Raw genomic sequence first — 13,917 nt, forward strand, 5'->3', positions numbered from 1 at the left:
TATTTCTAATTCTAGTCTCTTGCTATTTTTCACCACATCTTCTGTTACTTCCTCCAATTAATTCTTGGAACCCATCAAAGTGATCCATGAAAGGTAGAATCAATTTCCTCCAAATTGCTATTGATGTTGATATTTTGACCTCTTCCCAAGAATCACAAATGTTCTTAATGGCATCTAGAAGGTGACTCCTTTCCAGAAGGTTTTCAATTTACTTTGCCTAGATCCATCATAGGAATCACTCTCTATGGCAGTTACAGCCTTATGAAATTTAGTTCTTAAATATTAAGATTTGAAAGTCGAAATTACTATGTGCTCCATGGGCTGCCGAAGGAATGTTGTGTTCGCAGGCATGAAAACACATTGATGCACTTGTCCATCTCCATCAGAGCACTTGGGTGACTAGGTGCATTGTCAATAGCAGTAATAGTTCTAAAGGAATCTTTTTTCTGAGCCGTCAGTCTCAACAATGGGCTTAAAATATTCAGTCAACCATGTTGTAAACAGATGTGTTGCCATCTAGGCTTTGATGTTCTATTTATAGAACACAGACAGAGGAGATTCAGCAGAATTCCTAAGGGCCCTAGGACTTCTGGAATGGTAAGTGAGCACTGGCTTCAACCTAAAGTTACCAGCTACATTAGCCCCAAACAAGAGAGTCAGCTTGTCTTTTGAAGCCAGGCAATGGTTTTTTTCTAGCTATGAAAAGTCCTAGAAGTATCCTGTATTGCTGTTTTATCTACATTGAAAATCTGTTGTTTAGTGTAGCCACCTTCATTAGTGATCTTAGCTAGATCTTCTAGATAACTTGCTGTTACTTCCACATCAGCACTTGCTGCTTCACCCTGCACGTTTATGTCATGAAGATGGCTTCTTTTCTTACACCTAATGAACCAATCTTTGCTAGCTTCAAACTTTTCTTCTGCAGCTTCCTCACCTCTCTCAGCCTTCAGAGAACTGAAGAGAGTTAGGGCCTTGCTCTGCATTAGGCTCTGGTTTAAGGGAATGTTGTGGCTGCTGTGTCTATCCAGATTACCAAATCTTTATCCATATCAGCAATAACGCTGTTTCACTTTCTTATCATTTGTGTGTTCACTGAGTGGCACTTTTAATTTCCTTCAAGAACTTTTCCTTTGAATTCACAACCTGGCTAACTTTTTTTTTTAAGTTAAAATATATATTTTATTAATTTTTTACAGAGAGGAAGGAAGAGGGATAGAGAGTTAGAAACATCGATGAGAGAGACATCAATCAGCTGCCTCCTGCACACCACCACCGGGGATGTGCCCGCAACCAAGGTACATGCCCTTGACCGGAATCGAACCCAGGACCCTTCAGTCCACAGGCCGATGCTCTATCCCCTGAGCCAAACCAGTTTTGGCACAACCTGGCTAACTTTGACACAAGAGGCCTAGCTTCCAGTCTAGCTTTCTGGGTTTATGACATGCCTTTCTGACTAATTTAAAGTGAGAGACATGAGACTCCTCCTTTCACTTGAACATTTAGAGGCAATCATAAGGTTATTAATTGGCCTAATTTCAACACTAGAGTGAGTTGGGAAGCTCGGGGACTTGGAGGAACTGCCAGTAAGGGGAGCAGTCAGAATACAAAGATTTATCAATTAAGTTAATTGTCTCATATGGGCACGGTTCATGGAGGTTCAAAACAATTACAATAGTAACATCAAAGATCATCGATCACGGATTACCATAACAGATATAACAATAAAATATTTCAAGCCCTAACTGGTTTAGCTCAGTGGATAGAACATCAGCCTATGGACTGAAGGGTCCCGGGTTCGATTCCAGTCAAGGGCACATACCTGGGTTATGGGCTCGATCCCCAGTAGGGGTGTGCAGGAGGCAGTCAATCAATGATTCACTCTCATCTTTGATGTTTCTAGCTCTCTCTCCCTCTCCCTTCCTCTCTGAAATCAGTAAAAATATACTAAAATAAATATTTCAAAATTGCCAAAATGTTACAGGGACATAAAGTGAGCAAATGCTGAAAAAATGGTGCCAAGAAACTTGTTCCATGCAGGGTTGTTACAAACTGTTTATTTGTAAAAAAGTGCAAAAGCAGCTGTTTGTAACATTTTTGTGGGGTAGAAAATAGTAAAATTCATGGATCATTTAAAATTATAATACTTTATTTTAGATCTTAAATAAGTTACACACTCTGCATAAACCTTTTAATATAGGTTTATTGATTCTTTCTCCATATGTCTTTCAAAAAAAATTTACAAAAGCACGAAACTGAATAATAATTTATATGTACTCATCACTCAGCTTCAAATAATACCCCATTTTGAGTTTATTTTTGTGTCATTTTGTTGTTGTTAATCCTCACGCGAGGATATTTTTCCATTGAGTTTTAGAGAGAGTGGAAGAGAAGGGAAGAGACAGAGAAAGAGAAACATATCTTTGTGAGACATATCTATTGGTTGCCTCCTACATGCACCCTATATCAAGCCTGCAATAAAGGTATATGTCCTTGACCGGGATTGAACCATGGACCCTTCAGTCCTTGGGCTGACATTCTATCCACTGGGCCAAACTTGCCAGGGTTGTGAGTTTATATTTCCCCCCTCTTCCTTATGGATTGTGTGTGTGTGTGTGTGTGTGTGTGTGTGTGTGTGTGTGTGTGTGTATATATATATATATATATATATATATATATATATATATTTTATTGAATTCAGAGAAGAAGGAAGAGGGAGAAAGAGAAACAGAAACATATGTGATGAGAGAAGCATCACTGATTGGCTGCCTCCAGCATGCCCCACACTGGGGATCGAAACTGCAACCTGGGCATGTGCCTGGGAATCGAACCGAGACCTCCTGGTTCATAGGCTAGCACTCAACCACTGAGCCACACCATCCAGGTCTTTTTAAAGCAAATTGCACACACCATACCATTTCAAATCACAAATATTTCAATATCAGACAAGTTTTTAAAAAATTGCTTCATGTAAAGTTAATTATATTTCATTGAAATTTAATTTCATTACTTAATTTAATTTCCTCTATATTTTCCCCTTACAATTTATATAGGAGTGTGTATTCCATTTAGAAATTCCTATTTAAATAAACTGAAGTGCTGTAAGGTAGTTTTTTTAAATTAAAAAACAATTTAATATTGCTTCAAGGTGTTAGTTATATTATTATACTTTAAAAAAGTAATATAATGATATAAATACATACAAGTTTATATGAATTTTAATATTTTATTTTTTAAAACAATGTTTTTAATAGGCTATTCTGAAAGTAAAACAAAGACGAGGGATCTGTACCATATTAGCGAGCAGAGATTCATATAGCATTTTAGTCATTTATTTACATAGCCTTCCATGCTTTGACCCTGCAATGTGCTCCAGCTGGCTTGTAGTTTTTAGAGCTGACTGGTAAATTTTGAGGAATTTTGTGAGCTGGTTGTTGAATGCCACCATTGTTAAAACTATTAGGCTTAAAACAAAATAAATTTTATTTAAAAAAGAAACAGATATTTAAAAACTCATCAATGTTTAATTATTTTACTATTCTTTACTATTATCTCTACTCTTGCACTTACATATGTCCATTGTATTTTCCTGGTGAAAGTATTATGTAATGGTGTGCTACTGAGCATCTCTTCTCTACTCCATCCATGTTCAGTAACATGTTGGCAGCTTGAAGTTAGTCATGGTGGGAATATTTATACCACAGATATAACCAAATGCTACAAATCAGAGCCATCCCTCCCTCACACCTCTCTCTGGAGAGCTGGGTGTTAACATTTGGCGGCACAGTACTGCTTCTACCCTGAGCATTAACTATGTGTCAGGCACTGCACTATTATGTGACCTCCTGGATCACAGGTCGACCCTCAACCACTAAGCCATGCCAGCCGTGCTTTGTATTAATACTTTTTAATATATGACTTTACATAAAAATGTAATTAGATGTTGAGTTAAGTAACAAGATGACTGAAAATATGTAAAACATATGTATGACCCTTGAACAACATGGGTTTGATGTGCTGGTTCACTTATATGAGGATTTTTTTTCAATAAATATACAGTCAGCCCTCCGTTTCCCTGGGTTTCACCTTTCAGATTGGGAATCTGCGGTTCCAAGGGGCAACTATATGCATTGTTCTACATCATTCCATATAGGGGCACTCAGGGATTTTGGTATCTGCATGTGTTTATGTGTGTACGTGCGCGCACGCTGGGCCAATCCCCAGCAGCTACCTAGGGACAACTAACTATAGAAAAGATCTAGGGGAGTCAAAAGTTACATGGGGATTTTCAACTGGGGTGTGGGGAGGGCGTGTGTGTCTGTGCCCCTAACCTTTGCGCTGCTCAAGGTTCAACTATTTATTCTTTAAGTGATACAATATAAGGCTAAGGAAAATAAAAAAAATCTGATTTTAAAAATAAATAATTTGGGAACTATCATATAACAAAGAATGTGAGAACTTAAGGTTATACCAAGTTAAGTATGTTTTTTTTACATAAGTGATTTTTTTATCAATTAAAAAAGCAAAAGAGCAAATCTATTTTAAAAATGAGGCTTTAGTTAAAAACTTTAAATGCCACTAAAATTTGTCAAACTTGTTTTGCCAGTTGATATTCCCAGAAATCAGAGCTCTGTCTAGCCTGCATTTATATTTAGTCTGGGCATTTAATCTCTCTTTTGATCTAATTTTGCCATATACTGTAAGTTGTTTTCTAGGCTTTAACATTAAAAGTTAGTTTTGTAAATTGCAAAACCATTTTGTACTATCAGACAACTTTTTTTTTAAACTTCTCAGAAAATACACAAAGGAATAACAAGGACTTAAAATGAACACTGTGATTCTTTACATATGTGTTTCTTTTAAGTTACTTACCTCTTGTGAAAGCTGTGTTACTTGGTCCTTTTGATGTTCCAGGTCTTTTAAAACCAACGAGTTTTGTTTTTCTAACTGAAGTACTCTTCTTGCCAAGTGGACACTAGGCAAATGAAAAAAAAAAAAAAATGCTTAGAAAAGGGAATGCTATCTAAAATATTCACAAAGTGTTTGTGTGCTTGAAAACTGACCTACCATTTCCTAATAATGCTAAAATATTAACAGAAAAAATATGTAGTCAAATATTTTCAGATGTCAACAGTAAAGACCAATATTCCAATGCAGAATTTTGAAAGTAACATTAAACTCTCCTTAATAACATAACTTTGATATATTGATTAGAACAGAGATGGATTGTATGTACCCTTGTACATTATGATGCTTACTTGAAAAGACCACAAGACAGCAATTTACAGCTTTTCTCCATTTGTATAAAAATTCCCCATTTACAAACAAATTAGGCAATTAGTTGAAACAATAAGCTTGCACTTTGAAAAAAGTCAGTGTTCACCTCAGAAAACATGATGCATTTTATAATACAAAACACAACTAAATAGATTTTCTGTTGAAAGTAGAGATGGAAAAGATGTGTAAAAAGTGAAAAATGTCTATTGTACTGAGTGTAACCTTTAAAGTTAGGTTACTTTTAGAATTTAAAATCACATTACATGTGAAATGTTCCAATTCCACTTTTTAAGACATAATTCTTTAAAAAAAGTTCAGCTATAAATCCTTTCTCCTAACTACTGGGGGAGAAAAAGTGGCATAATTCTTTTAAGAATAAGTAATTATGTTGAGGAGACATGTTGTTCCAAAGACCCTCTCTGTAGTTCCAAACACTTAAAATTTTCATATTTATCACATATTCATTTTCTGAGTTGACTAATGCAAAACCTCTTGTGATCCAAGAAGACAGGATGTTTTACCATGATAAGAAATAAAACATTTTCTTTCTAAATAAAACTATAGAACAAAAACAATTCCATTGTATTTTGAAAAAAACGATCTTTATTGTTGAAAGTATTACAGATACCCACCCCTCCCCCATTGATCCTCTCCACTAATCCCTGCCCCCTCCCCAGGCCCTCACCACACCTTAGTCTGTGTCCATGGAGTTATCTATAATAATAAAAGCATCATATGCTAATTAGACCGGATGTCCTTCTGGACGACTTTCCGGATGAAGCCAGGGCTCGAGGAAACCCTGGGTCCTGAGTGCTGGTGGCCAGAGGGAAGTCCAGCTCCTGGGTGCCAGAGGGAAGCTGGTGCCAGCAGCCAGGGGAAGGAAGGCCTACTCTTGCACAAATTTTGTGCATTGGGCCTCTAGCATGCATATAAATTCTTTGGTTAATTCCTCCCCACCTCCCATCCCTATCTCCATCTTCCCTTTGAGATGTCAGTCTAATATTTTCTAACATCAGATAAAGAAATGCAGACAAAACTATAAAATAATGCTAATTATCATCTTACACACCTATTTCTAAGAACTTGTTTTTGTTTTTCCAAATAAAAAAGATGAGGTCTGGTAAAAATTCATATAGTAAATTAGGTACATATTTAGATATGCTCACATCTAAGTTTCTATCTTTTCAACTGGCATAAGATTTTGCCTTAGTAATTAGCTGAATTTAGAGATGAAAAAGACATAGTCCCTGTTTTTAAAAAAATCATTTTTTTATAAAAAATAGTTAGCCCCTAAGAAAATTTAGCCCCTAAGAAAATTAGCCCCTAAGAAAATTTGTACCGATTAGCGTCACTCCCCATCCTTTCCGCCCAGACCTAGGGAACCACTAATCTACTTTCTTCCTTTACAGATTTTTAAAAGTATTTACAGTTTTTGGATACCCCATTTTCTATCCCCCAATCTAAAACATACCAAGTTCTGCCCTCACTGGTTTGGCTCAGTGGTTAGAGCGTCGGCCTGCCGACTGAAAGGTCTTGGGTGCAATTCTGGTCAACAGGATGTACCTCGGTTGCAGGCTTGCTCCCCGGCCCCAGGTAGGGGCAAGCACGAGAGGCAACCAATCAATGTGTCTTTCTCACATCAATGTTTCTCTCTCTCTGTCTCTTACTTCCCTTTCACTCTCTCTAAAAGTAAATGGAAAATAACCTTGGGTGAAGATTACCATCACCAACAAAAAATATATCAATTTCTCTAAAATTTGATCTAAAATAAGATCTCTACAAGCAAAAGTAGTCTTAATACTAATTTTATATCACATCAACATTTTAAATATGTTGATTAGATTATATGTTTACAAATATCTGTATTTTCTATCATAAGCTTTGTGGGGTATTTTGGCTAATTTAAACCCTTAACAGTATTTTATTCATATTTTTATTAACTTTCATCCTTCACAAGCGTTAGGAATAAGTCTTTTCATCTTTGTTTCCCACAAAGCTCAGCATTAGGGTCTTTTTGTACATAGTACTTTCTCAAGGAAGTTATCTTGAAGGTATAGACCATATATATATATATATATATATATATATATATATATATATATAATTTTTTATTTTTTATTTTTATTTTTTTCCCCTGTTAATCCTCACCTAAGGATATTTTTCCATTGATTTTTAGAGAGAGTGGAAAGGAGGGGGAGAGACATAAAGAGAGAAACATCGGTGTGAGAGAGATACATTAATTGGTTGCCTCCCTGGGCCGGAGATTGAGCCTACAACTGAGGTACATGCCTTTGATCGGAATTGAACCTGGGGCCCTTTAGTCTGTGGCCAATGCTCTATCCACTGAACAAAACTGGCTAGGGCTAGACCATATTTTTGTAATGTTCAGTACAGAAAAATGAACATAGTCAAATGCTCTTGCATAGAATCAGTTACAGATGATATGGAAGAAAAGGAGATGCAAGAAAATAATGAGATGCAAAGGTCATTCATTACCAACATTTTGAACTTCTTCAATAACTTGGAGGCATCACGTTTAAAAATGTTAAGTAGCTCATAGGGTTTGGGTGCTTTTTGTTTTGTTTGGAAACTGTATAATGTTCTTATGCAAATATGATGTGATACCACTTATCAATACAAAATATCATGTGACATAAACCATTGAATTCAAGAAATTCTTGGTATGTTGATTCTTAAGGCCTAACATCAGGGCTACCTCCTTCTACTAAGAATTTCCCTGATTTTGGTTGGAGATTCTGAATGAGAAAAAATTAACTGTAAGTAGCAGAAAGATAGCTGATGATTTTAAAAATGGCTTATGTATGTGTTCCACAGTGTTCTGATTACTAGCTTATAATACTATTTTATTGAGAAAAACTTTCTAGGAACTGGTGTTGATGGGAATGACTGTTGATTGTGCCTACTGTTATGAATGTTGATGTTATTTACGATGCATAATGATTATAATGTGAAAGACATTGGTACAATTGGTCTCCAATTGACCCACTGATCATGTTTTAAAAATTCACTTCCAAGTCAGTTGTAAGACTAGCAAAACACATTTTATAGATATATCAGAAATGATATTAAGGTTTCAGGTTGCTCTAAATGACCCATTTAGCCCATATGCTTGATGGGAGACAAAAAAGGAAAGGAAAAAAAAAAAGAAAGAAAAAGAAAACAATAACAAGAATAAATATTAATATTGTGAAAATTTTTTCTTTACAATTATATATTTATGCACATAGGTCACACAGGAAAAACAAGAAGTATAATTTTTGGTCATTTACAATTAGACAAAAATGATAAAAATTAGCAATTTTTTTCTTGATCATGAATATCAATAACTGCAGACAGGCAGGTTGAATTAGAGAAACATAGTCATTAATTTAATAAGATTATCACAAACACTTCCTTTTACAAACATTTACTAAGCCTATAATCTATACAAGTACTAAGAATACACAATTTTGATCTGGAGGATCTAACATTCTATTGAGGAGGGGCAGCAAATAAAAAATTATTGTAGTATGCTAAATGGTTTGAAAGGGCACACAGAAATAAATACCAATTCTCATCAATCTGGTGAAGAAGCAGAGAAATAGCATCCTGAGTAGAGGGAAAAGCATAAGTAAAGAATGATATGCTGAAGAAAACTGTAAGCAGTACAGTAATGATGGATAAAACCTATGGCATGTAGTGAGAGATATATAATGAACAGCCTTGAATGACAAGCCAAGTTTAAATTTTACCCCTCAGTTGGCTAGGCATGACACAATCATCTCTGCACTTGAGAAAGTCCTTTATCAATATTATGGATGATGGCTTAAGAAAGAAGAAGAATTGAAGCAGCTAGATAAGGTTAAGGTTATAATCTAGACCAGTGGTCTCCAAAAGTAGTTGTGTGAGAAATAACCCATTGAAGTGTGGAAAAAATTATTTACATTTACTTTACTATTATGTATCTCTAAGTTTTAATTTTCTGTGTAGGTTTCATAATATAATGTACACAATATGTTAAATATCATATATAAATAATTATATTAAGTATGTAATTTATAAATATATGTTTATTGGTGGGTGAATGCTCAAATTTTTTCTCAAATAGGGATTTACATAAAAAAGTTTGGAGATCATTGGTCTAGGCCAATTTTGTCCAATAAAAATATAATGTAAGCCACACACATAATACAAACATTTTCTAGTAACAACATTAAAAGTAGCACAAAGCCCTTATCTCACATAATATGAACAAATTAACTCAAAAGTAAATCAAAGACCTAAATATCAGAGCTAAAACAGAGAAATAAATCTTCAATAACTTGCATTTGGCAGAGGATTCTCAGATATGGCACTAAAAGCACAAGCAACAAAAGAAAAATTAGATACAAAGGACTGCATCAAAATTAAAGTTTTGTGCTTCAAAAGACACCATCAAGAAAGTGAAAAGACAACTCACAGAATGGGAGAAAAAATTTCAAAATATATATCTTAATAAAGGATTTGTACCCATAAAATATAAAGAACTCATCAACGAAAAGACAAATTAGAGCATTCACAACAGTGGCTTGCCTATGGAAAGTTCTAACTCAATGCATACGTACAACTTTCCACTCCTTGTACTGTGATTTCCTCAGAAAGCATTATGACTTTTCATGTGCATTACAATTTTTCACATGTGCATTATAATTTTTCAAACATTCCTCTGTAAATATTGTACAAGTTTAAATTCATAAATATGTTTTGTATGTTGCTTCCACTATACTTGTGCTGTTCCTCCAGTCTGGAAGATGATAGTCTGCTTGAGCCCACTGTTTCTTAAACACTCCCTTTAAGTTCCACTTCCTCAATTTCTGACTAGCATCCACTGATCTCTATTTATCTCTGACATAGTGTAGTACTAAATGACATCTTTTTGGACATTTCTTGATATTTTTTTAAGGTTCATCTTTTCTCCCCCAATAGACGCCACTTATGTGAAGAGAATGCTCTTATTTCCTGTAGTATGTAATGAACAGAGTGAACACTCAATACATCTTTCCTAATTGAATTTGTTTGAAGTAAATTTTGTTCAGATGAATATATTTCTAGAAAGCATATTCCAATGTTAGAGTGTCAATATTAAAGTACAACTAATGCTCAGCATCTAAGCATTGAACTAGTAATAAGTACCCAAAGTTAATAAGGGAAGTAGGCAAATGTCACAGACACCAATTCACCTCTTCTATGTTCCAACCTTCAAAATCTTTCAATGTGGCATATTGTTTCGGTGAGGAATTTGGTGGTTTCTGTTTAGAAATCTTGGATATTAGAAGTTGGTGGATGTGAGGAGGAGGATTTTAGTTTAATTGAAATTCAAAACAAGACAGATGAAGAATTGCTCAACTGAAGTTTACGTCTCCTTAACTACAATTCACATACAATAAAAACAAATCCTTTCCTCTTTATAATGAGTAACTATGGATACAGTCAGGGAAAATAAGTAAAGGTTACTTATTTATCTTTTTGTATAGAACTATTGAACTCCTCAAGAAATCACTGCTTTTACAGGCTATCTACTGAAACAATTAAGTAGGTACAAACACACAATTCTTTGCACTTGTATTAATTACCATGTGATTTTTACCTGTAAAGATTAAGATTCACATAAACTGAATCTAGTACAACAGAGTATGGTTTTATATTTAAATATGAAACCAAAAGTTCACTTGTTATCTGGTAAAATTATTCTGCTAAGACTTAACTCTTAGTTCTCTCATTACTTCTTAACATATGTTATTTTCTTGGATCTGTCAGTAACAGTCAGTACATACAATTATTACATATAATTTCATAAAAATTAGTCCAGCCAATGTGAACATGGCAGACCTCTATTTATATCTAAGATGCCAAAGGACTGATGGTCTGTCCTGAGTCCTCCTATGGTTCTTACTATTATCAAAACTCCAAATAAACAAGTATAATTATTTATACGCATGCTAATTAGTTATGTGGTCTGAAAGAACACTTGGCTTTTAAATCTTTTTCAGTTTTAGCAGGTCAGAGTTCTATCCCTATAAGCAGGGCATGAATAAAGGACTCATAAAAAGGGTGCATCTGTCTGGCTGGTGTGGTTCAGTGGCTGAGCACCAACCTATGAACCAGTCACATGCTGATTATCTATGTTATATGAAACTTTTCCTAGTTTCTTCTGCAGGTTTGAACTTTCAAGTTTATCATGAATAGACTAGCATCAACTTTTTAAAAGATTAGCCCTAAAACCAACTCATATGAAGTAAGTGCAACTTTCCCTAAAGATAAAAATGAAAATTCATACATATGAAAACAAAGGCAAAGAAAACAAACTTTTGTTATGCACAAAATTTGTTAAAGGAAATAAAAGTTTCCCAGAGGAAAGAAAAGTGTCCCTGGTTTTATTTTTTCCTGTGTTGCGAAGCTCAGGCAACTGTGAAAATTTCAACTGAAAGCTCTTTATAAAATTAGATAGAATGCATTAATCTTGAAATTTGAAAGGTTTAAAAACCTAAAGAGCAGTCTCCACATTCAGATCTGCGAAAACAAATAGAAAACACATGCTAAGACCATGTTAGTGCCTGGGTGTTACCCAGGTTAAAGAGCATAACCAAAACATGTAACCAGAAAATCTTGTTTGCTATTTTCAAAGTAATCATGACCGAAACAAAAACATTACTTCAGATTTTCAAGTTTAGTCAAGTCAAGAAGTGCCCATTTTATTTTAATCTTCTGTAATTGTATAAGCTCTTTTAACTTTCCACAACCTTGTTTGGAAGAGTTTTAACATAATATTTACTGTCCAATCTCTGTTGAAACTTCAAAATGTGATTAACCTTATTTACTAATTATGATGTGCTTAACAGGCATTTTGGTTAGTTATTTTGCAAATGAATTTTGAAAAAAGCGAATTTTGTCTCTTCTTTATTGGAGATTGGCATTACAGTATGTGTTAAGTTGGGGGGGGGGCGGTAAGAGATCAACTGAAGTACTTGTATACATACATATAAGCATAACCAATGGACGCAAGAAATGGGGAGTGGGGTGAGGGCATGTGCTGGGGAGTAGGGGAGGCCTGTGCAAGGTAAATGGGGGAGAAAATGAGACATATGTACTATTATTTGTAGTATTTTAAACAAGGAGGAAAAAAAAAGAAACTGACTGACAGCAAAGAAAGTGAATTTCAAAACTAGTTTCGTGTCCAGGGTGTGTCTCTATGAATTATTTCAAGAAGTCTCATTAACATTTTAAAACAAAATTGTTATAAATAAAAACTCAAATTGTGCCTACTTAACGCTTTTGAACACTGGCTCAAAAAACAATTATGCAATTTACTTTAAGAAATATTAATTGGCATAACAAACTAACATTTACTGAACTCTATGCCAGGCACTCTGTGAACTTTGTATCCATTTTCTCATTTTAATATCAGAATATAGCTTGGGTATCAATAGGCAAGTAATGAAAAATTTCAATGGCTATCCAATTTATTAACAGCATATGGTACTCAAAAACAGAAGGCCTAAAAATTAAAGTTTTGGATAACCAATAAAAATTATCTTTTTAAATACTATTCAATGACATAAAAAAATATTCAAGGTAGAAAAGAAAAAAAATCTACATTTTATGTAAGAAAAAATATGTATTATCTATATACATTTTTGAATAATATCTTTAGACAATAGAATTACCATGATTTTCCTAATTTTCTAAAATAAACATGTATTATTTTTATAATAACTAATTCCCTCCAATTGGTGTGATACTAAAATACCTAAATTGGTTGTTGAATATATGAGATTGTAAATCCAATTTAGTATGAATAGAATATATTGTGTAATAGTCAGGAAATAAGTTCTTTTGAAATTTTAATATATTTTGGTATAAACTGAGGTGTAATAAAAACCTTATTATGCAAATATTTTATTTGCTGTTCTAACTAAGCTGTCTTATAAAATACCTCAACTTTCTATTGCTTTCATGCCAAATGTGGAAAATATAAATTTTCTCAAAAGCTATATTGCTTTTACCTTAATTTAAACAGAGCACAAAGCTATTAACTTCTTCACAAATATCCATTAAGAAATCAAATATGGACTTTGCAAAATTAAAAATGCACCAGACCCTAAACAGCAATCTTCTGTGCCACTGGCCAATTTTGTGCATACAGTAGGCACTCAATAAAAGTTGCTGAATGAATGGGCAAAGGAATGCATAAATGTCCTCATTGCATATCTAGACTTACTTTTCCTTCACTCAGTTTAGATGACCTGAGAAGCACTTCCTCAAAATAACCCTCTGGTTCACCATTAGAAGAATGTCTGGCACCAGCTGGTAGGAGATATTAATAGCATGCACATTAGGCACTTGTTCAAGGCACATAGATAGCTCAGTGATAAAATCTTTAGAAATATTTGGACAGTTAAGATTATTGGAATATGAATCAGTTGTGGTTCCTTAAATCTTCACTTTAAATTTTAAGAAGTTAATATCTGTTTTGGAAATTTTTAAGAAGATAAGCAATAATTGCTTTCAATTTTGGAGGAACTCAGTATTTGGACTAAAGAAAGCAAGCTTACAATAGCAACATTTCCTTTTTTCTGTGACAAGATTCTTCTGAAGGATTCAGAT

General features: G+C 34.1%; 1 protein-coding gene across 1 annotated transcript in view; it reads right to left on the minus strand.

Annotated features, from left to right (window-relative positions):
• Window positions 1-13,917, minus strand: part of PIBF1 (progesterone immunomodulatory binding factor 1) — a 184,857-nt gene that overhangs the window by 62,313 nt on the left and 108,627 nt on the right. Inside the window, exon 14 of the mRNA XM_084876482.1 lies at window positions 4,870-4,972. Within this exon, the coding sequence (XP_084732608.1) occupies window positions 4,870-4,972 (103 nt within the window). The remainder of the gene's footprint in view (window positions 1-4,869; window positions 4,973-13,917) is intronic.

This window comes from Pipistrellus hanaki, assembly GCF_964339955.1.
Source record: "Pipistrellus hanaki genome assembly, chromosome: 3".
Lineage (NCBI taxonomy): Eukaryota > Metazoa > Chordata > Mammalia > Chiroptera > Vespertilionidae > Pipistrellus > Pipistrellus hanaki.